Source organism: Rattus rattus, chromosome 17, assembly GCF_011064425.1.
Source record: "Rattus rattus isolate New Zealand chromosome 17, Rrattus_CSIRO_v1, whole genome shotgun sequence".
NCBI lineage: Eukaryota > Metazoa > Chordata > Mammalia > Rodentia > Muridae > Rattus > Rattus rattus.
The window spans coordinates 15,232,706-15,259,121 of record NC_046170.1 but is presented as its reverse complement, the minus strand read 5'-3'; the positions used below and the strand labels follow the sequence as shown (position 1 = coordinate 15,259,121).

Below are 26,416 nucleotides of genomic sequence, written 5' to 3'. Positions count from 1 at the left end.
CTTGTGTAGGCCTGGCTGTTCTGGAACTTACTATGTAGATCTGGTTGGCTTTCAATTCACAGAAATCATCAGCCTCTGCTTCTCATAAGCTGGGATTGAAGGTGTATACCAGCACATTGGACTTTCTTTTGTCCATTTTTTTTTTAAAGATTTATTCATTATATATAAGTACACTGTAGCTGTCTTCAGACACACCAGAAGAGGGCATCGGATCTCTTTACAGATGGTTTTGAGCCACCATGTGGTTGCTGGGAATTGAACTCAAGACCTCTGGAAGAGTAGTTGGGTGCTCTTAACCGCTGAGCCATCTCTCCAGCCCTCTTGTCCATTTTTAATGCTAGGGAGGCTTGTCTAAATTCAAGTTGAGCCACTGTAGCTCAGTGATGCAAGGCGTTTGCCTGGCATTTGAGATGTCACCATATAATCTGCAGCACTGCAAAAGAAGATATCTGTATAGTTGTCACACTGATTAAAACTGCTCTCATCGGTTTCCTGAGAGTAGCTAGCTTACGTTTACAGGCTGTGCTGTACTGTTCTGAAGACGGAACCTATTTTCTAGTGCGTGCTGGCAAGCACACTAACCTTGACCTACATACATCTTGGAGGCCTTGTTTAAAAATTAGACTGGAGCTGGAGAGATGGCTCACTGGTTTTGAGCATTTGCTGTTCTTGTAGAGGGCTTGGGTTTGGTTCCCCTGGAGCTGCTGTTACAGGTAGGTTTCTTGTTGCCTGATATAGAAGTCTGATAGATTAGGTCTTTGGCAAGAGATGTCTTTCCAGCACTTATGTCATGTTTTTTAAACTTATATATTTGTGTGTGTGTGTGCGTGCACATGTGCTTAAGTCAGTTCTCTCCTTCTACCTTGTTGGATGGAACTTGGGTTGTCTGGCTTGGTGTCTAGTGCCTTAATTTGTTGAGTCATCTTTCCAACCTTCCCTGGAGACTCCCTTTGAATAGTTGAGATGGAACGTAAGCCCTCATGACACTGAGAGCTACACATTTTAAACCAAAAGTGTTTGTGATTCACAGGCAGGGAGACTTGTGTAAATGAAGCGTTTATGTTCTCCCATCAGATTTGAAGTTGGGTATGAGCTGAATGGTTTTAGTTGAAGTCAGGTAAATGCATAGGGCCACTGAGAGTGTCACAGGAAAATACTGTTTGGAAGTCACATGGCAGGGAATACATACTAAAGGAGGGAAGGGAAAACCCAATATGGTGTTGCTCAACTGGTTATTCAGGAGGCTGAGGTGGGTGGATGGTTTTAAGACTAACATGGGCAGTACAGCAAGACAACAAAAAAAACAAGCCAGGAAAGTTATGATTCAAAATCTCTTGTGGAAAAAGGAAAGAGAAGCTCTGTGGTAGTGGTCACACTAGCATGTATGCCCTCTGGAGGCTAATTAAGGCAGGAAGACAGCAAGTTGGAGGAAGCCAGCTTGTGTTATGGGTAAACCCTCAGAAAAACCAATCCCAAGGGCCCACCAGCTCTCTGCAAGTTGCCACTCAAAGCATTTGAACACTTTTAAAAAAATCATTAATTGGTCTGCATTTCATATCCCACATGGCCTTTACCTGGAGTCAAAGCCCTCCCTTGATTTAAAAATAAACATGCCTGCCCCCTCCCCCAAAGAAAAAAAAGAAAAGAAAAACCAAACAAAAAACTACTGTGAAACTTCCAACCCTCCAATTTCCTGTTTAATAACCAATTAGGAAGGACTCAGGGGCCAGCCCATCTTCGCGAATAAAAGTTGAGTTTTAGGTACGGGGCACCTTGGGATTTGTAGTTTCAAGACTCCCGGGTGCGTGAGTAGTGGTGGGGTTAGAGGAAACAGCGCATGCGTAGGGCGGCTAGCCGCACGTGTCATGAAGAGTTTCTGTTTATATCGAGTCACTACTCTGTTCTGGAGGTTTCCCTTGGTTTTCTCAACGGAGGGGTTTCAAATCTTGATTTTTCATGAGTGAACGTTGCCGGGACTGACTGTGTCAATGGGGAGTGGTTTAAGTTGTTTTTAAGTTGAAGCATTCCTATAGACCTGTCCCTCATCTGAAGGTCAAAACAAAAACCACAACAAAGTCCATGGCAGGGCTCGGTTGTACTTTGAGATTATAATCATGGTTAGTTTAGTAAATACTGGTTTAAGCAGGACGAGGAGACAAACCTGCAGTTAACTGAGCTGTGCTTAAAGCCACATTTTCAAGTAATTTATGACCTGAATAACTGTTTCTTAGATAATAATAAGCTTATGACCAGGTAAGCTTAATTTGGATCATTTCTAACGGAGCCACTGAAATGGAGGAGCGAATGGCAGGACTAGGAGGGGATGGACTCAGGAAGCGGGTTAGAGGAAAGCACCAGGGTTTCCAATTCTATACTGTAATGTTTTGTGGCTGAAAAGGAAAAACTACTGGATTCAAACCGCAGAAGCATGGGCAAGGACTCTCATCTCACTTTTAAGGTAGGTTAAGGATTAGATCTTTTGTTCGAACTTAGCTACCTTATTTTATTTAAAAAGTTATAGCCAGGGGTTGAAGAAATCAACTCAGCGATTAAGAGCACTTGATGCTTTGCCACAGGACCCTGGTTTCAAGTGCCAGTACACGTACATGGCAGCTCACAACTGTCTTGTAGCTTTCTAGTTCCAGATTTAACACCTGACTTTCTCTGCCATCGGACAGAAACGTGAAGCACAGACATGAATGCAGGCAAAACAAACAAATTAAAAAAAAATTGCCATGTGTTTTTTCTCAGTTCCATGTAAAGTGTTGAACAGTATTGAACAATAACAGAACAGAGAGTTGCTCTTGTAAAAGAAAAAACGCAGCAGCCCAAGTTGCATGCCCTGCTCTTTATGTCGGAGTAGTGCTGTTTGGAGGCGCGAAAGAGAAACAGGCTCCCTCCCCCCTCCCCCGTTTCTCTGTGTAGCCTTGGCTGTCCTGGAACTAGCTCCGTAGACCATGGCTTTTGTGATGTAGCCCAGGCTTTCCTGGTACTAGGGGGCATACTGTTGCCGTACTCTCTATCCCTCCCCTCCCTCACCACAGTCCGGCAGTTCTGAAGCATGCCGGACTGCGAACAGTTTAAATCTTAGGGAGTTTTAGCAAGGGCACGGTTAGCTGTGGTTGAGGGAATCCATTACACACCGAGAGCACCCATGCACTACCAAATTTCTAGCTCCTGAAAAATCTGCAGTCGGGGGCTGGAGTCTAGTACTGTCGGCTCTCGCAGAGGACCCAGGTTTGATTTCAGCATTCATATGGCTCACCACCACCAGCTTCACAGGCGTCCAATACCTTCTTCTGGTCCCTACGGCACTGCGCGCACGTGGTTCAGGCAAAACACCAATATACATTAAATAAGAAAGCTGCAGTAAGAAAAAGGGAAAGAGACGCTGGGAGGACCTAATGGCTAGAGAGGCCTAGAGGCGGTGCTTATTCTCTCACGTGATTGAACTTGGCTAGGCCGCTCTGTGCCAGATCACGTGTGAGTGCTTCGCTCTCCGATTGGCTTGGCCAGGCCAGTTTGAACGGCGTACGGAAGCCGAAACTGTTCATTTCGGCCGCGTTTATTTTATTTTATTTTTTTTTAATTCCCTGCCTCTGGCTCCCTCCTTCCGCGCGAGCCTCTGGAGAAGCTGCAGCACTTAGGCGCCTCCGCTGCCTCCCGGGGCCTGGTAGGTGGGCCTCACTCGGCCCGGGCCCCTTGGCTTCAGCTCGCCTCGAACCTCCCTGGGTTCTGGGCCTGCGCCGCGCGCCGTCCAGGCGTCGGGGTCGCGCCCGGCTGAGAGGCGGGGTACCGGGTTGGGCCAGCTCTCGAGGCCGGCAGAACGGGCCGGGCGGGGGAGGGGGAGCTGAGCTGATCTCAAGGGGTGGGGCCTCGGCGCCCGGGCAGGTTCGGGTGCCACGAGATGCGGGCCAGTGGGGCGGCTGGGGTCGGGCTGGAGGGGCCCTGATTGGGGGAATCGTCGGGGGACGTCGCGAGGATCCGGTGTGTGTGGGGGTCTGTTTCGGCGGGGCTTGGTTGGGTCTGACTGGGGGTAGACAACACAGCCTTGAAAGTTGAGAGGGGAAGGTTGTTTGGTCCTGATAGGGAGGGGCGTCAGACTTAAGGCCAGAGGGCTTTGCTGAGTCTGACTGCGAGGCGGTGATGGGATCCGTTGAGGGTAGCGCACCGGGCGGGTTTTTGTGCGGGACTCTTTAAGGGAAGCTGCAGGGATTGGACGGATGGGGTCTCCGACACGAAGTGGTCGGGGGGCTTAGGGGAATTTGATTGGGGGAACTGCCAGAGATCCGTCAGCATTAATTCCTGCTGACTGGGGAGGAGGGTAAGGGCTAGAGAGGCTTGGCCAGATCTGATTGGGGCAGGCAGCGGGCATTGGGGGCTTTGGTCGTGGGTTGGGCGGTTTTGACTGGCTCTCATTCAAAGAGACATTGGAGACTTATCGGGATTGCTTGTATTCTGGTTAAGGAGAGTCACTGGGCCGCGTCTAGGTCAGAAAGGGGGGCATGTGGCGTCTACTGAGCTTGTAGAGCCGGTTTAGAAGAGGGAGCAGGGATGAGCAGGATCTGGGCGCTTAGGGACCTAGAAGAGCTCAGGAATCTAGGAGGCGGCTGGCATCTAGCGGAGCTGGAAGGCTGGATTTTGGGGAAGGGAATCCTCGTGGACTGAGCCTTCACCTGAAAGACCGCTGGGGCGGAGCCCCTAGCCCTCGAGGGAGGCGGAAGCCCTGAGGCCCGTAACTGGGGGCGGCGGTGGCGTGGACCTCTTTGGAAAGAGGGTTTCCTCGTTAGGCTCGATGTGGATACGTCGCGCCCCCGCCGCTGGTCCTGATGGCCCGCTTTTATATTTCCCCCACACGCACTCCCGAGCCCGCGACTGCGTGGCCGAGGATGGCATAGCTGGCGGGGACCCCGCACTTGGACGGGCGCGGATTGGAGGCCTCCGCTTGTCCGCGGAGAGCGCTTGCGTCTGCATGCAGCCGCCTCTGCCTCGGGGACTCAACTTGGGTCTCACACAGAACTCCAGCGACCCAGCGCTGACCCAGGCTCCTACCCCTGCAGTTCGCCTTGCACCATGGACTGGCAGCCAGACGAGCAGGGCCTGCAGCAGGTCTTGCAGCTTCTCAAAGATTCGCAGTCGCCCAACACAGCTACTCAGCGCATTGTGCAGGATGTATCCTTCTTTCCTTCCGGGGCTCGTGGAACAGGGCAGAGAGGGAGGGACTACTTCTTGATTCCCAGACTCTTTCTGCTGTGAGAGAACATGACATGGACGAGAATTAAAGGGTTAGATCTTTGGGTTCCATTTCTGGAAGTGGAGAAAATGATGGGGATGCCTGATGTTCACTGAGTACTTAATTCTTTAACCGTTAAAGTGAGAGTTGTTGACTTTCCTTTAATACATGGGAACCTGGAGTCTTCCAAAAGGGAAATGCCTTGACCAAGCCTCAGCTAGCAACCAGGGTTTTGAGAAGCCCAGGCATCCAGCCATCTCCGATTTTAATCCAGTCTGCCTTGTCAGAATGAGGGTAGATGGATGGGTAGGGACATTGGAGTTGAAACATGAATGTTTTTGTAGTTGGAAGCTTTTTTCCTAAGAGCTTTTATAAATACATGTACATGTATATATGTATATATATTTAAAGTCCTGGTTAGTTTTGTTATTAATTTGGTACACCTATAAAGAGGGTCCTTCAGTTGAATCTCAATCAGCTTGGCCTGCGAGCATGGCTGTGGGGAATTGTTTTGATTACTAATAGGTGCTGGGCTGTGTAAGAAAGGTTGGTGGATGTGAGTGCGGAGGACCTAGTAAGCAGCTTTGTGTAGTGCTTTCTTCAGTTTTAGTCCTCGAGTTCCCACTTTAGGACTTCTCCCTGATGAGCTAAAACAAATGCTTCGTTCCCTGACTTGGTTCTTTCAAGTGCTTTATCACAGGACAGAGAAGCAAATTAGAGCAAGTCCTGAATTTTAAATGATATAGCCATGATAGCATCCACCTTGACTCGTGTAATCACGGTATTCAGGTGGCAGAGGCTGGTGAGTCTCGGAGTTTGGGTGCAGCCTGGTCTTATGAAGACTATCTCAAATATAAAATTAAATGTTTGAAACAGTATTGAGTTTCATTTGAAAATGGGACTGGCCCACCGCCTTTCTGTGCAGTGCTGAGAGTGGAACACACCAGCCTGGAACGTGCGGCCCCTTGCTTTATCCTGAACCTGCACCCTAAGTCCTGCTCCTGGAACTCAATCATCCACTCGCTTTATTTTTCTCTTAATAGGGCTGGAGACTCAATGGTCTGGCCTCACATATGCTGGATGTATATTTTACCACTGAGTTATATCCCTGGGCTCTTTTCTTTTTTCTTTCTTTCTTTCTTTCTTTCTTTCTTTCTTTTTTTTTTTGAGTCATGGTCTTTATATAACAGATTAAATTATTAACTTAGAACTGAATATGTAGCCCAAGTTTGCCTTGAACTCAGGGTGATCAGCTTCCCTGGTGCTAGGATTCTGGCCATGCACCACACCCAAGTGGCTTTCCAGTCTGCCGAGAAAAGCAGGCTTCACTGGAGTCCCTAGATCACAGACGTGAGTAGCAGCTGCCAGTTTAAGAGAAGTCATCTTTTTCCAGTCCTCTCCTGCTCTGGTAAGGATATAAGGGTAGTGTAGGAAGCGCAGTCATGTGATCCTCCTGAGAAGGCCTATGGTGCTGTGAGGTTAGGAAGTGATTTGTGTTGTTCCAGGAGTTGACCACAGAATCGATTTGGTCACTAGCATTCCGAGCAATGTGGCACCGAAAGTCTGTTGCCTAAGAAAGGTTCTTGCCTCTCAAGTTCTTAGGTTTTTTGTTTTGTTTTGAGACGAGGTCTTGGGTTCATGCTGGCCTGGAATTCAGGATCTTGCTTCAGCCTCCCTAGTGTTGGGATCATGAACGAGCTCCAATAGAACTGGCTCTCTAACTTCCTTAACAGCCTGGCAGAAACTTAAACAGCTCAACCAGTTTCCTGACTTTAACAACTACCTGATCTTCGTCCTGACCAGACTCAAATCAGAAGGTACGTCCTCTGTCCCTCCAGGCCACACAGATCTTGCTTCTCCCTTAGTCCTCTGACCTTAGTACTTTTCTCACAGATGAACCAACCCGCTCTCTGAGTGGCCTCATCCTTAAGAACAACGTGAAGGCACATTACCAGAGCTTCCCGCCTCCTGTGGCAGACTTCATCAAACAGGAATGTCTCAACAACATTGGCGATGCCTCCTCTCTCATCAGAGCCACCATTGGTGAGGGGGCTGTGGGGGTCGTCATCAAGGACACACTAAGGGCTTGCACTGGGCCAAGAAGCTATTCAACGTGTTCAGGGTATTGCTTACTGAATGCTCCAGCACGCTCTGATAGCACTCTTACTACTGCCATCTGACTGGAGAGAAAACTGAGGCACACAGATGATAAAGGGACTTGCCTGGCAAGTAACAGCTTGGAAACAAGCCAGGCAGTGCAGGTCAGTCTTTTTTCCCCCCCCTTTTTTTTTCTATTTGAGAAAAGGTAGCTCAGGCTGGCCTCAAACTTTCCGCTCTTCTGCCTCAGCCTTCTGAGTGCAGTGTCCATAGTCTCAAAACGATGTGCCTGAGGCCCAGCAGTTGGAACACCTGCTTCTGCAGTCCAGACAGAGTCGTTAGTGATGCCCTCAGAGTGATTCATATACAGTGGGAATTAGTTAATCGAGGTGCCTTGCTGAATCCAGGAAGAAGAAATACCAGAGGACATTGTAACACTGGAGTTAAGGTTTACTCAGGGACATCTCCTTTTAAGGCTTTACACTAAAAGTATTAATAGGAGATTTCTTAGCAGCATTTGAGTCTGGAGATCAGAGGGCAGCATTGGAGAGTCAGTCGTTACTCCCATCTTGTCAAGATGCTGCTCTCATGCTTTCGCTGCACAGTAGCTTCCTGTCCTTTCTTCTCTCTCCTCCTCTCAGAGTAGAAGTGATGGATTATAGACGCAGGCCACTGCATCCAGCTCATGTGGCTTCTGGGGAGCAAGTCTGGGCCAGCAGGCTTAGGTGGTGGGTGGTTTTTACCTGCTGAGTCATCTTCCCAGCTCCAGATTTTTTTTTTAAAGCCATTGTTTATCTTGAAATCTGTCAACTAAACAGTGGTGTTATTTTTTACCTGTCTGTGCTGTGTGTGTGGAGGTAAAGGACAACTTGGTTGTTGGTTTTCTACTTCTGTGTGGGGCACAGGCTTGGAACTCAGGCCAAGGTGGTGGCAGCAAGTGCCTCTAATCACTAAGTCATCCTAGGAAGGGACAGGAAAGGAAACCTTGCAAAGAAATGAAAGGCTAGGCGTGGTATAGCACATGCTTGCAATCTCAGCATTTAGAGTTTGAGGCCAGCCTGGGCTAAATAGTGAGTTCCAGGTTAGCCCTAGGTGAGATCTTGTCTCAATAAATGAATGAATGAATTAATTAATTAGTTAATTAATTTTAAAAAATGGCGAGGCATGGTGGCCCAAGCCTTTAATTTCAGTATTTGGGAGGTAGAGGAAGGTGGATCTTTTGAGTTCACACAACACTGAGCTGCATAGAGAGTTCCAGCCCTGTCAAGATTACAAAGCGAGACGTCACCTATAAGCTAACAAACATACTGAAGACAGAAAAATAGTACTGAATTAGTGCTAGATGTTTGGGCCTGTTAATTAAAACAACTGTGGCTTCCAAATACTAAGGGGAAAAAATTGAGTCTCTACATGTCTAGATTTTTTTTCCCTTAGCAATTGTTTTGTTTTAAACTTACTTGTGTGGAAAGTAGAGTGGGGTGTGTAGTGTGTATGTGTGGAGGGTAGAGGACAACTTTGGAAGATTGTTCTCTCCCCCATGGGTCCCAAGGATCCAAGTCAGGTTGGCGTTCTTGGTGGCAGTGACCTTTATATACTCAGCTCTCTTGCTGACCGCACAGTATACTTTATAACTACGTATTATTGACATTACCACAGGAATTTTAAGTCATGTAGAGGTGATTTAAAGTCTGGGAGGTTGGGGACATAGCTCAGTTGATAAAGCGTGCCTGTTGTCTACAGGAGGGAGTGCATAGGTTCTGTGTAAGTACTGTGCCCCTTTCTGTAATGTGCTTGATTTTGGCCTTTCTGAGGACCTGGAACGAATTCCCCATAAACTGTCTGTTCTTACAGAAGCCTTTAAGAGCTTTAGGGTGCTGGTACTGATTTTTTTTTTTTTTTTTTTTTTTTTTTGATTCTTTTTTTCGGAGCTGGGGACGCTGGTACTGATTTTGAAACGGGTTTGCTACTCAGCCTGGGAGTTCAAACTTGGGGTTTCAGACTTGGGACCTTCCTGCCTCAGCCTTGCAGGACTGGCTCACATCTCTACTACAGCACCTGAGCATGGCTGGTCTTTATCGTTTCCGGGGAAGGCTGAGCCATGGTCCAAGAGGTGCTGTGAGGTGGGCAGCTCAGAGTCTGGGGCCTGTCTCAGAGTGGGATGGTGTCATCCTCACAGGCTACCCCGTCATTTCAGAGAGGCTTCAGTTTGAGGCTTGGCATCACTTGAGAGTTGGCAGTGGCCACTTCTGCCCTCCCTGCCATCCTTTATTAATGAGTGGTGTGTGCATTGGCCACAATATCCAGTTCTGCCTGGCGGCTCCATTGCCCTCAGGCCTCAGATGAAGCCTTCTACTCAGTACCATGGATTTCATTCTAAACCACTTTACCGAAATGTGAGCATTAGATCCAGTGTCATCATACTTGTTTACTTAAACATTCCCTGTTGGTTTGTGATGTGTGTGAACATGCTCAGGTGCATATAGACAGTGTGTACACCCTTGCACATAGACAGGGGCCAATGGAGGATATCAGATACTCTGTTCTTTTACTCAAAGGGTCTGGAGCTAGGCTGGTAGCCAGCCAGTTCTGAGATCTTCCTGCCTCAACTGATTACTGACATTACAGGTGTATACCACTACAACTGGCTTTTTATGTATGTACTGGGAACTGAACTCAGGTCTTCATTCTGGTCCAGCAAAGCACTCTTACCAACCGAACCATCTCCCCAGCCCCTGTCCACAGATTTCTACTTGTCAGTAGAGTCTTCTCTTCAGATAGAGAGGCTTTTGTGACTTGACTGTTTGATCCCCACTCTTGCCTTTCTTCTGTTAGTATACCAGGATCGCCTGATCTCTAGCCAAGATATCTCTGCTCCAGGGGACTGGGAGACCACGTCCTCCTTTGAGTCTTTGCATACATGTCAAGATGTCACCTGACCACCATTTTAAAATTGCTTCTCTTTTTTTTTTTTTTTTGTTCTTTTTTTCGGAGCTGGGGACCGAACCCAGGGCCTTGCGCTTCCTAGGTAAGCGCTCTACCACTGAGCTAAATCCCCAGCCCCAAAATTGCTTCTCTTTAACTGGCCTAGTTGACAGGCCTTTAACTCCAGCTACTCAAGAAGCTGATGCAAGGTCTTCAAGTTCAGATCTTGCCTTGGGACCTTAACTCAAAAGGTTAAAAAAGCAACAACAACAATAAAAAATAGGGCCGGGAATTTAGTTCAATAGGAGAACGCTTGCCTACTGTGCACAGGGCCCTGAGTTCAATCCTCTGTACTATGAAATAAAAGTCACTGAAGAACAGTTTACTCTGTTCTGAGGGCTTGGCTTGTGGAGACCCATATCTTTGTCTTCTGCATTTTCACTTCATTCCTCTCCACCACCTGTGAATGCAGTGATTTTGGGCAGATCCTAGAACTTAGAACAGAGTTGTTCCTAGTGAGGCTGTGCTGAGTCAGCAAGGATGACTTGAAGAGGGCCTGTCACTCTACAGTGGGGTGCTTGCTTGGCATTCACGAGGCACCCCAAAGAAAGGCTCAAGCAGGACTTGCATGAGAGAGAAGGAAGCTGGTGAGCCAGTCTCCTGGTGGGGAGGGTTGAGGGACCAGTAGGCCCAGCCTTGCCCAGCCTGAGCAGCCTCGTTTCCCTGGCTGCCCAGGCATTCTCATCACCACCATCGCTTCCAAGGGTGAGCTGCAGATGTGGCCAGAGCTGCTGCCCCAGCTGTGCAACCTGCTCAACTCGGAGGATTATAACACCTGTGAGGTAGGTGACAGGCAGTACCTGTCCTGGTCCGAGCAGGGAATGGAGCTTAGAGTAGGACTTAAAACCGTCCGTTTCTGCTTAGGGAGCCTTTGGAGCCCTACAGAAGATCTGTGAAGACTCCTCTGAGCTTTTGGATAGTGATGCTCTCAACAGGCCCCTTAACATCATGATTCCTAAATTCCTGCAATTTTTCAAGCACTGCAGCCCTAAGATCCGGTATGTGATGTTCCCCAGAGCAGAATGGTCTTAGAGTTGGTTGGCAGATGCAGGAGTTCGTAAGTGATCCATGCCTTCACTGCCTACTAGGTCCCATGCCATTGCCTGTGTGAACCAGTTCATCATGGACCGGGCCCAAGCACTGATGGACAACATCGATACTTTCATTGAGGTGGGTCACCAGGCTCCAGGTGGATAGGAGAGGCTAAGGGTCCTCAGGCAGCTGACCTCTCCCTTTTACACAGCACCTGTTTGCCTTGGCTGTGGATGATGACCCCGAGGTGAGGAAGAACGTGTGCAGAGCCCTTGTGATGCTTTTAGAAGTGAGAATTGACAGGCTCATCCCTCACATGCACAGCATCATCCAGGTGCGAACGGTCAATCCCAAGGGCAAATGGGTGGCTGGTGGGATTTGGGGAGTCCCCCTCAGTTGGGCTATGTCTCAACCTCTCTCTATTGCCCTAGTACATGCTGCAGAGGACCCAGGACCATGATGAGAATGTGGCCCTGGAGGCCTGTGAGTTCTGGCTGACGCTGGCCGAGCAGCCCATCTGCAAGGAAGTCCTGGCCTCCCACCTGGTCCAGTAAGTACTCGTGCCCCATGCCCTCAGCCTGTAGTCCTCCCTGTACCTGTCCTTACCCCTGGCTGCTTTTTCATAATGTTTTCTTTGAATCCTGTGTACACTGATTTTTAGGGGATGTAGCTTTAATGACTTCAAAAATTAGGTAACGGAAACCAAGTGTGGCGGCTCCTACCCGCACCCAGCACTCAGGAGGCTAAGCTTGGATGATGGCCACAGACGCTGTGTCATGAGTTCCAGGCCAGCCTGGGTTACATAATGAGACCCTGTCTCAAGAAAAAGCTAGAAGAAAAGAGAAGAAGTAGCCCTTAAGCAAATCAAGGCTTCAGCCTGGCTGGCTCTAGATGCTTACAGAAGGCATCCACTTTCCTTTTAGGCATGGCCTTCCTGGATAAGTAATGCTGTAGCTCTGACTTTCTTTTTTCTTTTTGATTTTGAGACAGGTTTCTCATATAGTATGTATCGGCTGTCCTGGGACTCACTCTGTAGACCAGGCTGGCTTAGAACTTAGAGATCTGCCTGCCTCTGCCTCCCTAGTGCTGGGGTTAAAGACTGTGCCCTACCACTGCCCTGTAGGCCTTGGTGCTCAGTTTAGGAGATCAGAGTCTCTTGAGTGGTACTTTAACAAGAGCTTACTTTTTCGGGATTTTGAAACAAGTGGGCCTAGAACTTAGGCTCAAGTGCTAGGCTTAGAGGCATGTGGCACCATGACTGGTTTGGGCTCCCTTGTCTTGACCATTTTGGATCACTTGGCGATCTCAGATTATTGAGAGCAAGTAGGAGTTAGGCTAGAGGAAGAGAGGACTTTCAGGAGGATTGAGACTTGCAAAGAGGGACAGGAAGGTTGTATCAGTTTTCATGTTTAAAGATGTTATGCGCCAGTTGTGTGCAACCACACTTTCTGCTTGTTTCCTGCCAGCAGCCCAACAACTTTGTCTTCAAGAGTGCCTGGATAATGGGTCAGATGTTTGTGCTTTGTGTAGTGCTAGGGGGCAGCATTGTTGAAGGTTTTCAGGGTTCTGTCATTTGCTGTGTTGGGTCAAGGGCTATGGCAGTGATAGATGGGGCAGCTAGATGTGGCAGTGAACTCCTGTAATCACAGTGTTGGAGGTGACGCAGAAAGATCATGTTTTTGTTTTTAAAATATTTTTTATTATTTTTAAAATGTATGTCAGTGTTTTGTCTGCATATATGCCTGCACCACATGTGTGCAATGCTCACAGAGGCCAAAGGAAGATATTGTGTTCCTTGGGGCTGGAGTTACAGCAACTCATGATCGTAACTTTGAGCTATCTGTCCAGCCTCAAGAAGGTGTGTGATTTCTAGGCCAGTCATGCTATATAGACCCTGTTTCAAAAGGAGAGGGAAAAAATTATGTCTCCTTATCATGGTAGCTGAAAATATGTCGTTGCTAATTCCCTGAAGGGAAGTGAACAGAAACAACATAGGGATGTGGGTGTGTCACGCACAGTCTGCCCCTTGCTCAGTATTCCGGCTCACACCTGCTTCCTTTCCGGGTGGGTACCTAGTCAGAGTCCCTGCATCCTTACAGTCTCTTTCCCAATAGGTTGATCCCCATCCTCGTGAATGGGATGAAGTACTCTGAGATTGACATCATCCTTCTTAAGGTCAGCCGGGGCGTCCACAGCTGGCTCTGGGTGGCCAACCATGGGTGTTGGGTTGGAGTTCCCCAGCCGGTGCTGAGAAATCTGCCTGGGCTGCTCCCCAGGGGGATGTGGAGGAGGATGAGGCAGTACCTGACAGTGAGCAGGACATCAAGCCACGCTTCCATAAGTCACGCACAGTGACACTGACCCACGAGGCTGAGCGGCCTGACGGCTCTGAGGACGCTGAGGACGATGATGATGACGATGCTTTGTCAGACTGGAATCTGAGTAGGTAGTCGGCTGGCTCTGCGGGAGAGCGTGGGCAGCACTTTATGAAGACTGGTCTCAGGGCTGAGATGGAAGGGCTGAATACCTGCCCCACAGCCTCCCTGAGCCCCGCCTCACTGTCCCCTTTAGGGAAGTGCTCAGCTGCTGCGCTGGATGTCCTTGCCAATGTCTTCCGGGAGGAACTGCTGCCCCACCTACTTCCGCTGCTCAAGGGCCTCCTATTCCACCCTGAGTGGGTGGTCAAGGAGTCGGGGATCCTGGTGCTGGGCGCCATTGCTGAGGGTGAGTCTCCTCCACTTCGTTGGCCCTTGCCTGAACTGACGTGAGCAGTGCAGTGATGGATGCGGCTCTGTAGCCAGGAATTCCTCGGTCTGTTTTTTTTTTTTTTTAAATCTTATTTATTTTTTTGAGACAAGGTTTCTCTGTGCAGCCTTGGCTGTCCTGGAACTTGCTCTGTAGATTAGGCTGGCCTTGAACTCACAGAGATCCTCTGTGTTGGGATTAAAGGTCTGCACCAGCACCATCTGACTTCCTTATCTTTTCCAAATAGCTCTGTGATCTCATTCTTGCCTGGCTTGGCCTGAAAGGTGTCCTCCTTCCCCTAGCAAATTCTCAGTACACTAGCCCTCCCCTCATTCTTTTAAGCAGGTGATTCTGTAATGGTTCAAGCATATGGCTGGTAGCTGTAGTGCCCAGTGCAGGTCCTTCCTCAATACCCATCCCACCAGGGTACTCCTTGCATGAGAATCCGTTCAGGGGAACTCCCTCTGTATATCCAGTGCCAATCCCAGGCTTCATACATGGCCAGAGAGAGCTACACAGACTGGCACCACTTCTCATGTCCCAGTGTAGAACTAGCTGAAACCTGACTCTTGTTGTTAGGCTGCCCACCAGAATTAGAAGTGCCTAGCTATGGAGTTTCCTTAAATTTAACGTTGTGTTAAGCTGAGCACAGTGGCGTACATACCTGTAGCTACAGAACTGGGGGGTTGCAAGTGTGAGTGAGGCCAGTGTAGTCTACACAGGGAGCAGGCAAGCTAGGAGATACCAAGCCCAAACCCACAGGGTGTTCTGTTGTGGGCTGTTGTGGGCATAGCATTTGAGCTTCTTTTCTCCCTCAAGCCATAGGATATGGACTGTGGCCACTTTTGTCACGTGTGACTATCGTAACACCCAGAATTGCTGCCTAAACTAAGGTCACTGGGCAGCCAGGGCTTTCGGTCTGGAGAGCTTTTTTTTTTTTTTTTAAAGATTTATTTACTTATTGTATATAAGTACACTGTAGCTGTCTTCAGACACACCAGAAGAGGGCATTGGATCTCTTTACAGATGGTTGTGAGCCACCATGTGGTTGCTGGGAATTGAACTCAGGACCTCTGGAAGAGCAGTCGGGTGCTCTTAACCGCTGAGCCATCTCTCCAGCCCCTGGAGAGCTTTTAATACCTGTGAGTGAGGCCTAGGTTTTAGAATGGGATACAATTTATCAATACAACATTTGTCTGGATTTTAAAAGGATCTGGGCTCCACATCAAGAAATGGTTTCATGATGACTACTTTCTTGGTGATAATGCTATCTCAGATATCATGCAATAATTGTACGTGGTAATTTCTTATTTTATGACATAGTCTTGCTATGCTACGATTTCTCCTGACCTAGACTCCCTAGTGTTGGGATGACAGGTGTGTATGACCACACCTGGCTAAAAGCAGGGTCTCTTGTATACTTTAAGCAAGTCTTGAACTTGTGGCAATCCTCCTGCCTCTGCTTCAGAGTAGTATCACTCACCTGTGACTATGTGGAAGCACCCAAGTTAGGCGTACTCTGTTCTATAGACCAGTGAGAGAGATCTACAGAAGTTGATCCCAATAGTGAAGATGCATTCATAGTTGAGCATACTCTTTTAATCCCAGCACGCAGAGGCAGAGGCAGGCAGATCTCTTGAGTTCAAGGCCAGCCTGAACTCACATTAAATTCTCAAAAGTCAGGGTGAAACAAGTGGGTGGGGGGATGCCCAAGGCCTAAGGTTTTATTCCCAGTACTAAGAAAATGAAACAAAAAACCCCCACCAAACAAAAATTAAACAATTATAAAGTTAGAAAATAAGGGCTGGAGAGATGGCTCATGGTGAAGAGCATCTGACGCTCTTTCAGAGAACAAGTTTCATTCCTGGCACCCGTGTAGCCCTTTATGATTTCCTGTAACTTCAGCTCCTGGGTAGTTGAGTCCTCTTCTGCCCTCTGGGCACTTGCACATACCTTGCCCACTCAACAACACCCCTCGTACACTAAAGTAAAATAAATCAAGCGAGGGGATGGAGTGAAGAAAGAGACAGAGATGGGGAGGGAGGGGCCACGAGACAAAAGTACAAGTGTAGAGGGTTTCAAGTTGAGAATCACTTCCTGTTCAGTCTCATGACACCTACTTCTCTAAGTAGTCCTGCGATTTTGATTATTGAAGTGGGAGGTGGGAGAGGTAGGGGTGTTTCCCTCCTTGATTATGCTGGCCTCCTGCCTTGAGTGCTAGCATTATAGGTTTGGGCTTGTGCCCAGCCAGAATTTGGACCACCTTCAGCTGCAATGTATCTGCCATGTCCCCGTTTGCTCCTGCCTTTTATGGGCTCTTTGAAGAGCCTCAGTTTTTCCACCTATCATGTTGAGTTGGATATGCCCCAGCCTTCTTAAAAACCCTCCTGTCTCCTGGTAACTACAGGCTGCATGCAGGGAATGGTGCCCTATCTACCTGAGCTGATCCCACACCTCATCCAGTGCCTGTCAGACAAGAAGGCCCTAGTTCGCTCCATTGCCTGCTGGACGCTGAGCCGCTATGCCCACTGGGTAGTCAGCCAGCCACCTGACATGCACCTCAAGCCTCTGATGACGGAGCTGCTCAAGCGTATCCTGGATGGCAATAAGAGGGTACAGGAGGCAGCCTGCAGGTGAGCCCACTCCTGACCTCCGTCCTCACCCTGGGAAATGATGATGCCTGTGACTGCTGACAAGACTCTGATCTCTGTCGTATTCGTACTGGCTGATCCTGGATATACCTCCCTAGCTGCCCGTGTTAGCTGCTCCATCTGCTAGGCTCCATTAAACTCCCCTTCCTGTCTTCTCCCCGCCAGTGCGTTTGCTACCCTGGAGGAGGAGGCGTGCACGGAGCTGGTGCCCTACCTCAGCTACATCCTTGACACTCTCGTTTTTGCCTTTGGCAAATACCAGCATAAGAACCTGCTCATCCTCTACGATGCCATCGGCACCCTGGCCGACTCTGTGGGCCACCATCTCAATCAGCCGGTGAGACCCTGGACACACTCCGTCCTGTCCTGTGTCCCTTAACATCTGGTGTCTTGGTATTGACCTTGTTACATGCTGAGGACAGGGCCATGACAGGCAGGCTGAAGCACTTAGCCCTGTTCTTACTCTGCTTCCAGACTAGTGGGATGATCAAGCCAGCTGGGTCAGTCACCAGGTCCTCCAGGGAGGGAGCCAGGACCAAAAAGAAAAAAGACAATTAGACAACACCGTCGTAGGGCCCCAGCCAGTTCTGGGGCTGAGGCGGGTTTATTTTTCCCAGTCTGCTTTTTTTTTTTTTTTTTTTTTTTTTTTTTTTTTCGGAGTTGGGGGCCGAACCCAGGGGCTTGCGCTTCCTAGGCAAGCGCTCTACCACTGAGCTAAATCCCCAACCCCCTCCCAGTCTGCTTTTACACCATTTTAAGTACATGCAAGTAATAAGGTCAGTTCTGGGTTAAGGAAGGAGCAAGGCAATAAACAAAGTCCTGTGATCGCTGCTTCTAGAGGCTCATCAGGATGGCCAAGATATCTGAGCCTCCTTCCCGTTGCTAGCCCTGAAGCCCACTTCTTTGTCCTAGCCCAAAGTCAGATTCCTGTCTGCACTTACTTTCCTGTCCTGGCCTAAGGTCAAATTCCTGCCAAGTTTCTAGAGTCAGCACCAAAAGCTGTCTACAGTGGGAGGTGGACAGTTATGAGACAGCCTGGCCAGGGCTGTGCTGGGAGAGCTCAAGGGTCTTTGGATCCTAGGAGGCCCTACCCAGGTTCCTGGGAGTGAGCGGAAGGGACACGCAGATGAGAAGGATCAGGAGCACGGATCTTCCCTAAGGGATAAATAACACTGACTGAGTAGGCTGCCCCTACCCCTCTCCAGGAATACATTCAGAAGCTGATGCCCCCACTGATCCAGAAGTGGAATGAACTCAAGGACGAAGACAAGGACCTCTTCCCCCTGCTGGAGGTGAGTGGGCTCAGGTCCTTCCTCGGAGCCCTCCCTCCTGGCCTGGGCTTACCTTTTCCCTTTTCCCTGCTAGTGCCTATCATCTGTGGCCACTGCCCTGCAGAGTGGCTTCCTGCCCTACTGTGAGCCTGTCTACCAGCGCTGTGTTACCCTGGTGCAGAAGACACTGGCCCAGGCCATGGTGAGCACCCTGGATCTCCTGACCACTTGTTCTACTGCCCAGGCCCTAGACTGCTTCCTCACCTGCCTCATTTGCATCTAGATGTACACACAGCACCCGGAACAGTATGAGGCCCCAGACAAGGACTTCATGATTGTTGCACTGGACCTGCTTAGTGGCTTGGCTGAGGGTCTGGGTGGCCATGTGGAACAGCTGGTAGCGAGAAGTAACATCATGACATTGCTCTTCCAGTGTATGCAGGTGAGTGGGTACCCAACATAAGCCACTCCCAAGTCAGGCCGTACCTAAACAGGCCAACTTTTTTCTTTTCTTTTTCTTTTTCTTTTTTTTTTCCTTCTTTTTTCTTTTTTTCCGGAGCTGGGGACCGAACCCAGGGCCTTGCGCTTGCTAGGCAAGCGCTCTGCCACTGAGCTAAATCCCCAACCCTCTTTTTTTTTTTTTTTTTTTTTTTTTTTTTTTTTTGAGCTGGGATCGAACCCAGGGCCTTGCACTTGCTAGGCAAGTGCTCTACCACTGAGCTAAATCCCCACCCCTTTTTCTTTTTTTTTTTTAAAGACAGGATTTCTCTGTATTTTCTGGCTGTCTTGGACCTTGCTATGTAGACCAGACTGGCCTCAGCAGAGATCTGCCTGTCTCTCTCCAATATGCTGGGATTAAAGGCATGTGTTACCACTGCCCAACTAGCATCTAGTTTTATAAACAAATGAATAAATGTATGTTGGCTGGTTCCTAAGGAATAAAACCTGGATTTTTGCCTGCTCTTCCCCACACAGGTGTGCACTCATACTCTACCCACACATGGGTAGAACAGTAAAAAAAATTTGTCAGACACTGTAATGCAAATTGGTCTGCAAAATAAAGTACAGGCATCTGTGGTTTTTTTTTTTTTTTTTTTTTTTTGCATCTGTGGTCTTTTTTTTTTTTTTTTAAGATTTATTTATTTTAGTTGTATGAGTAGTTGTACAAGTAGTTGTCACTGTCTTCAAACACAAGAGGGCATCAGATGTCATTATAGGTGTTTGTGAGCCACCATGTGGTTGCTGAGAAATGAACTCAGGACCTCTGGAAGAGGAGTCAGTGCTCTTAACCACTGAGCCATCTCTCCAGCCCGCATCTGTGGTCTTAATCCCAGCACTTTTTTTTTTTTTTCTTCCCCCTGCCTTCCCCACCCCCCACCCCCGGAGCTGGGGAGGGAACCCAGGGCCTTAAGCTTGCTAGGCAAGTGCTCTACCACTGAGCTAAATCCCCAACCCCTAATCCCAGCACTTTAGATCTGGAGGCAGAGGCAGGCAGATTTCTGAATTCCAGGCTCAACCAGGCTCTGTTGTGAGACCCTGTCTCAAAAAACAACAAAACAAAATATAGGTAATGGGAAGATGTAGGGAGATGGTCCAGTCAGTAAAGTAGTACCTGCCAGACAACAGGACCTGAACACCCATGTAAAAATTTGGGGTAGGTACTGAAGAGGTGACTTAGGTTAAGGGCATTTGCTGTTCTTCCAGAGAACCCGTTTGGTTCTAGCACCAACATCAGGCAGCTAATAATGACCACTGCCTGCTTTAGCTTCCTAGGGGACCTGACTCCCTCTCCTAGACTCCAAGGATACCTATGAACATGTACAACTGTCTCACCCAGTGTGCACACGCATTTAAAGATGGAAATAAGTGGGTACAGCTTCATAGAGGAGTCTTTGATTCAAAGCACTGGGGAGGTAGAGGCAGGGAGGATCCCAGGGTTCTCTGGCCAGCTTGTCCAGCTGAGTTTTAGTGAGCTCAGGTTCAGAAAGAAACTATTCCTCAAAACTAAGATAGGGTGACTGAGGATGCACACGAGTGCCACAGTTAGGCCTGATGATGACTTTGATAGAGGCTTAGGTCAGAACACGGTAGTGCCTAGGTTGGCCAGGTCTGTGAAGCAAGACCCTGTCTCAGAGAAATTAAGAATATATTTAATACAACTGTTATTTTGTGGTTTGGGGAGGGGGAAGGGGGTGAGGATAAAACAGGGTTAGGGAGAAATTTAAAAGTAAATGCTTACTAATGAACTTCACTCCCAGGTCCTGGAAAACAGGCTGTAGTGTAGTAGAAGGCCAATGGAGTAAGGGACTGTGTTTGTGGTCAGGATGTGCTCTAGGGTCTAAGCCACCCCAGATGGCTTAGATGGAAGGAGTCAAGGAGCCTGTCATTTGTGCAACCTTTCCCACCTCCAGGACTCCATGCCTGAGGTCCGGCAGAGTTCCTTTGCCCTTCTGGGAGACCTTACCAAAGCCTGCTTCATCCATGTCAAGCCCTGTATCGGTAGGCTACTTCCTTTGCCCCTATCCCATAACCCCAACGTTGGCCTCAAGTGATGGAGACATGACCCTGGGAGGCCCATGACCGAACTGTCTGTATTCGTACTGTCTGATGGGGTCTGCCCAGTCCAGTTCTGGGAGTGTGGCCTCATTGGCCTTTCTGCTCAGTTTTTTTCCCTGCTCTTTTCTTTGCATTATTAGCTGAGTTCATGCCTATTCTGGGCACCAACCTGAATCCTGAGTTCATCTCTGTCTGCAACAATGCCACCTGGGCCATTGGGGAGATCTGCATGCAAATGGGTGAGTGCCCTGAAAGTGGCCTCGGCCTCTACAGTGGTCTGCTTCTCTGCAGCCAGAACTTTGCTTTGTTGGCTGGGGAAGAACATGCTCTGATTTCCCTCACAGGTGAAGTCAAATCACTCAAGGGCCATGTATGAGGAGGGGTAGACAGTTTGTTCCTATTGGACCATCTCCTGTAATTGTTTTTCTGAAAGGTCCACTGGGATTAGTGACTTTGGCCTCCTGTCCTTAGAGAAGATTGGGTAGAGTGGTCTTGTCACCTTTTGGGTAGTGGCCTCAGAGACTCATTGGGTGGTTATTCTGTGCTGGCTGTGGACTTGGTGGGGAGTATCCCGAGGGGGGCCTTTGCTCTCTCAGGCTTTGTGGTGCACCGGCCAGTCTGAATGTAACTGGGCTCTTGGAGTGAGGTCAGCCATACCCAGCTGGCGGGTGCTCTGTGGGTGGAGTGGGCAATGCAGGGCTCTGAATGGCTGGTCCCTAGGGGCAGAGATGCAGCCCTATGTGCAGATGGTCCTCAGCAATCTGGTGGAGATCATTAACAGGCCCAACACGCCCAAGACACTGCTGGAAAACACAGGTGAGTACCAGGCAGGGCTGAGAGGGCATAGTTCCAGGAAGGGTGCTAACACCTGAATAGGACTCAGGAGGATCCCAAGGAACAACACTGGCTTTAGAATATATGGATGGGAAGAGATCCAGGCTGGGTGGGGAGGACACCTATGGGCCAAACTCAAGGGCCCAGGATAGCCACAGGATCGTTCAGTTGGGGCCTGTGGGGCGGGGCTCGGTGCCTCCTGTCAGAGGCCCCGCCACGTACCGTCCCGGGGCCACTCGGGGTTGCAGGTCGCCTGACGAGTCCCTCTGCCATTCCAGCCATCACCATCGGCCGCCTGGGCTACGTGTGCCCACAGGAGGTGGCACCCATGCTGCAGCAGTTCATCCGGCCTTGGTGTGTGCCTGCCTGGGTGGGACCTGTTGGGGGTGGGCAGGACAGCTGTACCCCCCAGCACCCCCCCATGGATGCATGTGGGAGACCTCTACCCACTGACACCCACCCCGTCCTATACCCTCCATTCATCCTTCATATGTGCTTGTCCAGCCCCAAGTCCATCCACTGACCTGCTGCCCTCCTCCATGGCCAGGTGCACGTCCCTTAGGAACATCCGGGACAACGAGGAGAAGGATTCTGCCTTCCGAGGCATCTGCATGATGATTGGTGTCAATCCTGGGGGTGTTGTGCAGGTCTGGGCAGTGGGGCTCAGAGGGCAGGGAGGGGGCTGGCTTGGGCGGCCCCTCACATGGGATCCATCATGTTTCAGGACTTTATTTTCTTCTGCGATGCTGTAGCCTCCTGGGTGAGCCCGAAGGATGACCTTCGGGACATGTTTTATAAGGTGAGGCTCCTGGTGGTCTCATGGGAGTCCTGGGTAATGGGCACCACAGGCTTGCCCCAGCCCACTGTAACCCTGCCTCACTGCAGATCCTCCATGGCTTCAAAGACCAAGTTGGGGAGGAGAACTGGCAACAATTCTCAGAGCAGTTCCCACCTCTGCTCAAGGAGAGGCTGGCAGCCTTCTATGGGGTCTAGGTGAACGTGGAGACCACCAGGTGAGCAGGTCTTTCAGCCCTTGGGCCTATCGGAGAGTGAAAAGAACGAGACCCTGAACCCTCCCTTTCCCCTACAGGTTTTTGTCTGCGTCATCGTCGGAGGGTGTGCTGGGGAATGTGCTGCTTCCAGAAGTCACTGTGCCCTGGTCGAGGGGGGTTAGGGAGGAGTGAGTGGGACCTAAATCCAGGTGCAACCCAGTCTGTGCACCTGTCCATCTGTCGGTCCACTTGCCCCACCGGGCCTGATGAGTGGGCAGGTGGGTGGGGACTCCATTCTCATCCTACAAATAGGGAGGGGGGTGGGACTTCTTGGTGGGCAAGAGTTCTCTGGGCTCTAATCTGGGTCATCTCAGGCAGCTCACTTGGGCCAGCCATGTGGGAGGGAGGAATCCATAAGGCCTACCGAATCCGGTGTCAGATAAGGCAAGGGAATTACAGGTGGGGAGGGGGGTTCCTTGTAGAGAAGCATACACTCACATGTACACATGTGGACACACGCATGTGCGGGCTCCATAGCCAGCTAGGCTGGGCCAACCGCCCCACCATTTCCTCGACTGCATGGAGACAGTAGAATTAGTGAACCCCCAAATTATGCCTATGGCCTTCTGTGTACCTTGCATCTAGAGTATAAGAAGCTTCTGCTGTTTTGCCAGAATTGGTGGTAATGGGGAGGGCTGGGAGGTTTGGGGGACCTCAGCTGGGCTCCCAGGGCCAAGGGAGGAGGGTGGTCATCTGGGGGCTGCCTTCTCAGCACTGGCTCACTTTGGACTTGCTCCATACACTTCCTGCCAGCTTCATGGCAGCCTCATGTAGTGTGTCCCCATCGTTGTCACATCCTAGCCAGCAGCAGAGTGGGGACCGTCGGAGCAGCTGAGACTGGCTTGAGGCTACCCTGTACCCTTTTCCTGTGCTCCAAGGGTATTTAAAGGCATAGTCCTGGGACTAGTTTTCCTTTCGAAAGCTAAGGGCTGTTGGCTGCCAGGGCTGCTTTCCTGGATCTCTTGAAACAGCTTTAAGGATAGTCCAGTTCTCTGCTCCTGAGAACCCCATTCTCCAGAGCTGGGGCAACAGAATGTGCTTGGTGAGAACAAAGGACAGAAGTTTACTGGGTCTAGCAAGATTTGAAGGCTTGGAGGAGAAGCAGGGTGTACCCAGGGCCTCAAACTTTGTCCCTTTTGGGACTTAGGATTATCACAGTGTCACTGTCACTGGACTCAGACCACACCAAATTGGTATACTGACTCTAAAACTCTTTGAAGAAATTGGTTGGGGATGCCATCAAGGTGGGAGGGGCTTCCCGAGAGGAGAGGGGCATGATTATTTCCAAATTAGCTATGGAAATCAGTCTTGTAAGATCCCTGAAAATTTTCCTCCGTCCCCTTCTTTGCTTCCTACGTTTTTGGGAGCCCATTATATTTTGGGCTTTGACTGGAGTTCTGCATATTAGGGCCTGCCTGCTCCATCGTCCCTCTAAGGACCTGGACCGTATTCCATCCAGGCCTTGTATCTTTTCTCAAGTAGGGTCAGGCCCTGCCTCTATTCCCAGGGACACTTAGTGCACATTCCATAACTCAGCTAGTGGTCCCCATTCCCTCCAGCCTGAAACTTGAGCAGGTCTCTGGAAGCCATTTGTAGGAAAAAAATTTTTTAAAGAAAAAATACCATTAGCTTTCTGGTAATTCCACTTCTTAGGAGCATCCTCTGCTGGGTCTTGGGGTGTATTGATGGATTGACTGTCTGATGTAGTTGTGACCCCTCTTTGTCCAAGGGGGTTGTTCCAGCTACCTTCAGGAAAAGGGAGCCCGATTCTTGTATTTCCCTTTTTTTATTTTATTTTATTTTATTATTTTTTTAAAGAAATTATTTAATTTTTTAATTTATTTTTTAGTTGGTTTTTGCACAATGAAGTTTCAGTTTCCTCACCTTCCTTGTCCAGGGCTGCGACATGGACTGACCTTGATCTGTAGCCCTCCCTGCTGCCATTACCCCGAGTCTTTTATTACCATTACCCCCTGGGCTCCCAGGTCTATCCATCTGTTACTGTGCTGTGCTGGGGACTAGCGCCTAGGTGGCGTGAGATTCCACTCGTGTAGAACTTTGTTGAGTAAAGGTCAGTTTCTTGTGAAACCCTTGTTGTCTCATTTCCTAGTCCTTGGCTTTGGTAGAGTGGTGTGGAGGTGGAAGGTAGAGAATACCTCAGAGCACCTGCTTTCTCTTGGCTTCTGAGGGTGAGCACACGCAAGTGGAGATGCACAGCTGCTCCTGGTGGTCTGCCTGACTGAGGCAGGAGGATGTCAAGTTTGAAATCCACCTGGGCTGGTTGCTATGTCTCAAAAAGTGTAGATAATTTATGAAGTTAAATTGAGGTTAGTGGTAGCTAGTTTAGCTAGATACATAGGTCTCACTTTTATTCCCAGAACTTGAAAAAGTAAATCAAGTGACCAAGGAAGCTTCCTCTGTTTCTGTTTCCATCCTAGTAAGGTGGGAAGGTGAATGTGAAAGTGATTAGAAATGGTAGATGTCCTCCTTGACAGTTAACAACCCAGGAAAGGGCTACTGTACAGTAAACTCATTTACAAAGCCTTGCTGCAGACATCACACAGCTTTAGGTCACTGGGCAAGCTTGAAGTTTTTTGAGATCTTAACAACAGGCCAGGCTGGGTAGTGATGATGGTGATTGCTTTTAGTGCCAGCAGTGGGGATTAAAGTGAGGAGGTAGAGGTAGGTGGATTTCTGAATTAAAAAACCACCCTGGCCTACAGAGTGAGTTTCAGGCGAGCCAGGACTATACAGAGAACCCCTGTTCTTGGGGAAAGAAAAATGCAGAATGAGACTGTATGGTTGTAGTTCAGCTACCGGAAGATGGAAGCAGGATGACTAAATCAAAATCTGTAAAATTCTCAGGAGAAAAGTATTTTATGTCAGGTTACGTTGGTTTACACCTTTAATCCAGCATTTGAAAGGCAAACTTCATGAGTTTAAGGCTAGCCTGGTCTAAATAATGACCAGGTTTAAATAGAGATCAGGTCAAGCTACATGATGATACCCTAAACTTAGAAACAACAAAAAAAGCGCACTTCTGAGTTCTACATGGTAGGACTGGGGAGCTGTGACACTGTAGACATAAGATTATCCTGGCCCACTGTAGTCCTTAACCATCTATTGCTCACATCTTTGTCTGACCGAGTGTTATTTGAGGCAACCAGAATCTAGACAGAGTTCTAGACAATGGTCATTCAACCGTAAAATAAACGTAATACCTTGGAGCTTAGTTGGTGAAGCTGTGCGAGGTTAAAGACCTAAGTTAGGGCTGCCCACGTAAGTGTTGGGTGCAGGAGAGCAACTCTAACCCAGACCTGGTGAGCAGAGACAGATGGATTCGTTCAGGCTCACTGGCTAGCTAGCCAGTTTAGCTGAAAGTCATTAGTCAAAAGACTTGCTTCAGGATGTAAGATGCGTGTGAGAGTTGGCTCAGCATATGTTTGCTGCTTGGTGACCTTTTGATTCCAGAACCTATGTGAAAGTGATGGAGAACTGACTCCACAGAGTTGCTCTCTGACCCAATACATGTAATCTGTGGTGCATGGGAGCACACACAATCAAAACTAAGATGGAGATTGAAGTCACTCCACCCATCTCAGGCCTCCAAATGCGTACAAAGCCTAAACTCCAGGGCTGGAACATGGTGAATGGACCAGTGATTAAGAGCACTTCGGCCAGGTGCGAGATGCATGCCTGACATGCATACGGAGGCACCCACCGAATTCGAGGCCATCCTGATTACTTGGAGGTCTTGTCTAAGATAAAAGCACTTGGTGTCGCAGAAGACGCAAGTTGGGTTACTAGCACTCCCAAGAGACGGTTGCGGCCCTGTAAACTTCAGGGCATCCCAAGCAAATATGAGTGAAATAAACTTTAAAGCAAAATATGAGAGTCGCTCATGGTTTTAAAAAAAAAAAAAAAAAAAAAAAAAGACAAGCAAACAAAACATTGCACAACTAA

The 26,416-nt window shown here is 49.0% G+C and overlaps 1 protein-coding gene and 1 non-coding gene across 4 annotated transcripts; both read left to right on the top strand.

Annotated features, from left to right (window-relative positions):
• The first annotated feature begins 3,568 nt into the window (after positions 1-3,568).
• Tnpo2 (transportin 2) lies at positions 3,569-24,541 on the top strand. 3 transcript variants are annotated; one of them, XM_032887425.1, is made up of 24 exons: positions 4,052-5,172; positions 6,975-7,050; positions 7,127-7,276; positions 10,988-11,094; positions 11,177-11,310; positions 11,401-11,482; positions 11,556-11,678; positions 11,776-11,894; positions 13,459-13,519; positions 13,621-13,786; positions 13,916-14,068; positions 16,497-16,722; positions 16,906-17,077; positions 17,946-18,032; positions 18,106-18,213; positions 18,295-18,453; positions 20,423-20,510; positions 20,708-20,806; positions 21,288-21,383; positions 21,680-21,755; positions 21,949-22,048; positions 22,126-22,200; positions 22,287-22,388; positions 22,492-24,541. In XM_032887425.1, the coding sequence occupies exons 1-24, from the start codon at positions 5,074-5,076 to the stop codon at positions 22,573-22,575; spliced, it is 2,742 nt and encodes a 913-aa protein (XP_032743316.1). In that variant the 5' UTR covers positions 4,052-5,073; the 3' UTR covers positions 22,576-24,541. The 3 variants fall into 3 exon arrangements, with proteins under 3 accessions (XP_032743313.1, XP_032743315.1, XP_032743316.1); XM_032887422.1 differs by lacking the exons at positions 17,946-18,032; positions 18,106-18,213; positions 18,295-18,453; ... (6 more) ...; positions 22,287-22,388; positions 22,492-24,541 and adding an exon at positions 3,569-3,673 and having other exon boundaries at positions 5,061-5,172; positions 16,906-17,306; XM_032887424.1 differs by lacking the exons at positions 17,946-18,032; positions 18,106-18,213; positions 18,295-18,453; ... (6 more) ...; positions 22,287-22,388; positions 22,492-24,541 and adding an exon at positions 3,602-3,673 and having other exon boundaries at positions 5,018-5,172; positions 16,906-17,306.
• On the top strand, positions 16,754-16,823 carry LOC116886749. The gene has a single exon (XR_004386152.1). It is a non-coding gene; the product is annotated as a small nucleolar RNA SNORD41 (small nucleolar RNA).
• Positions 24,542-26,416: the final 1,875 nt, after the last annotated feature.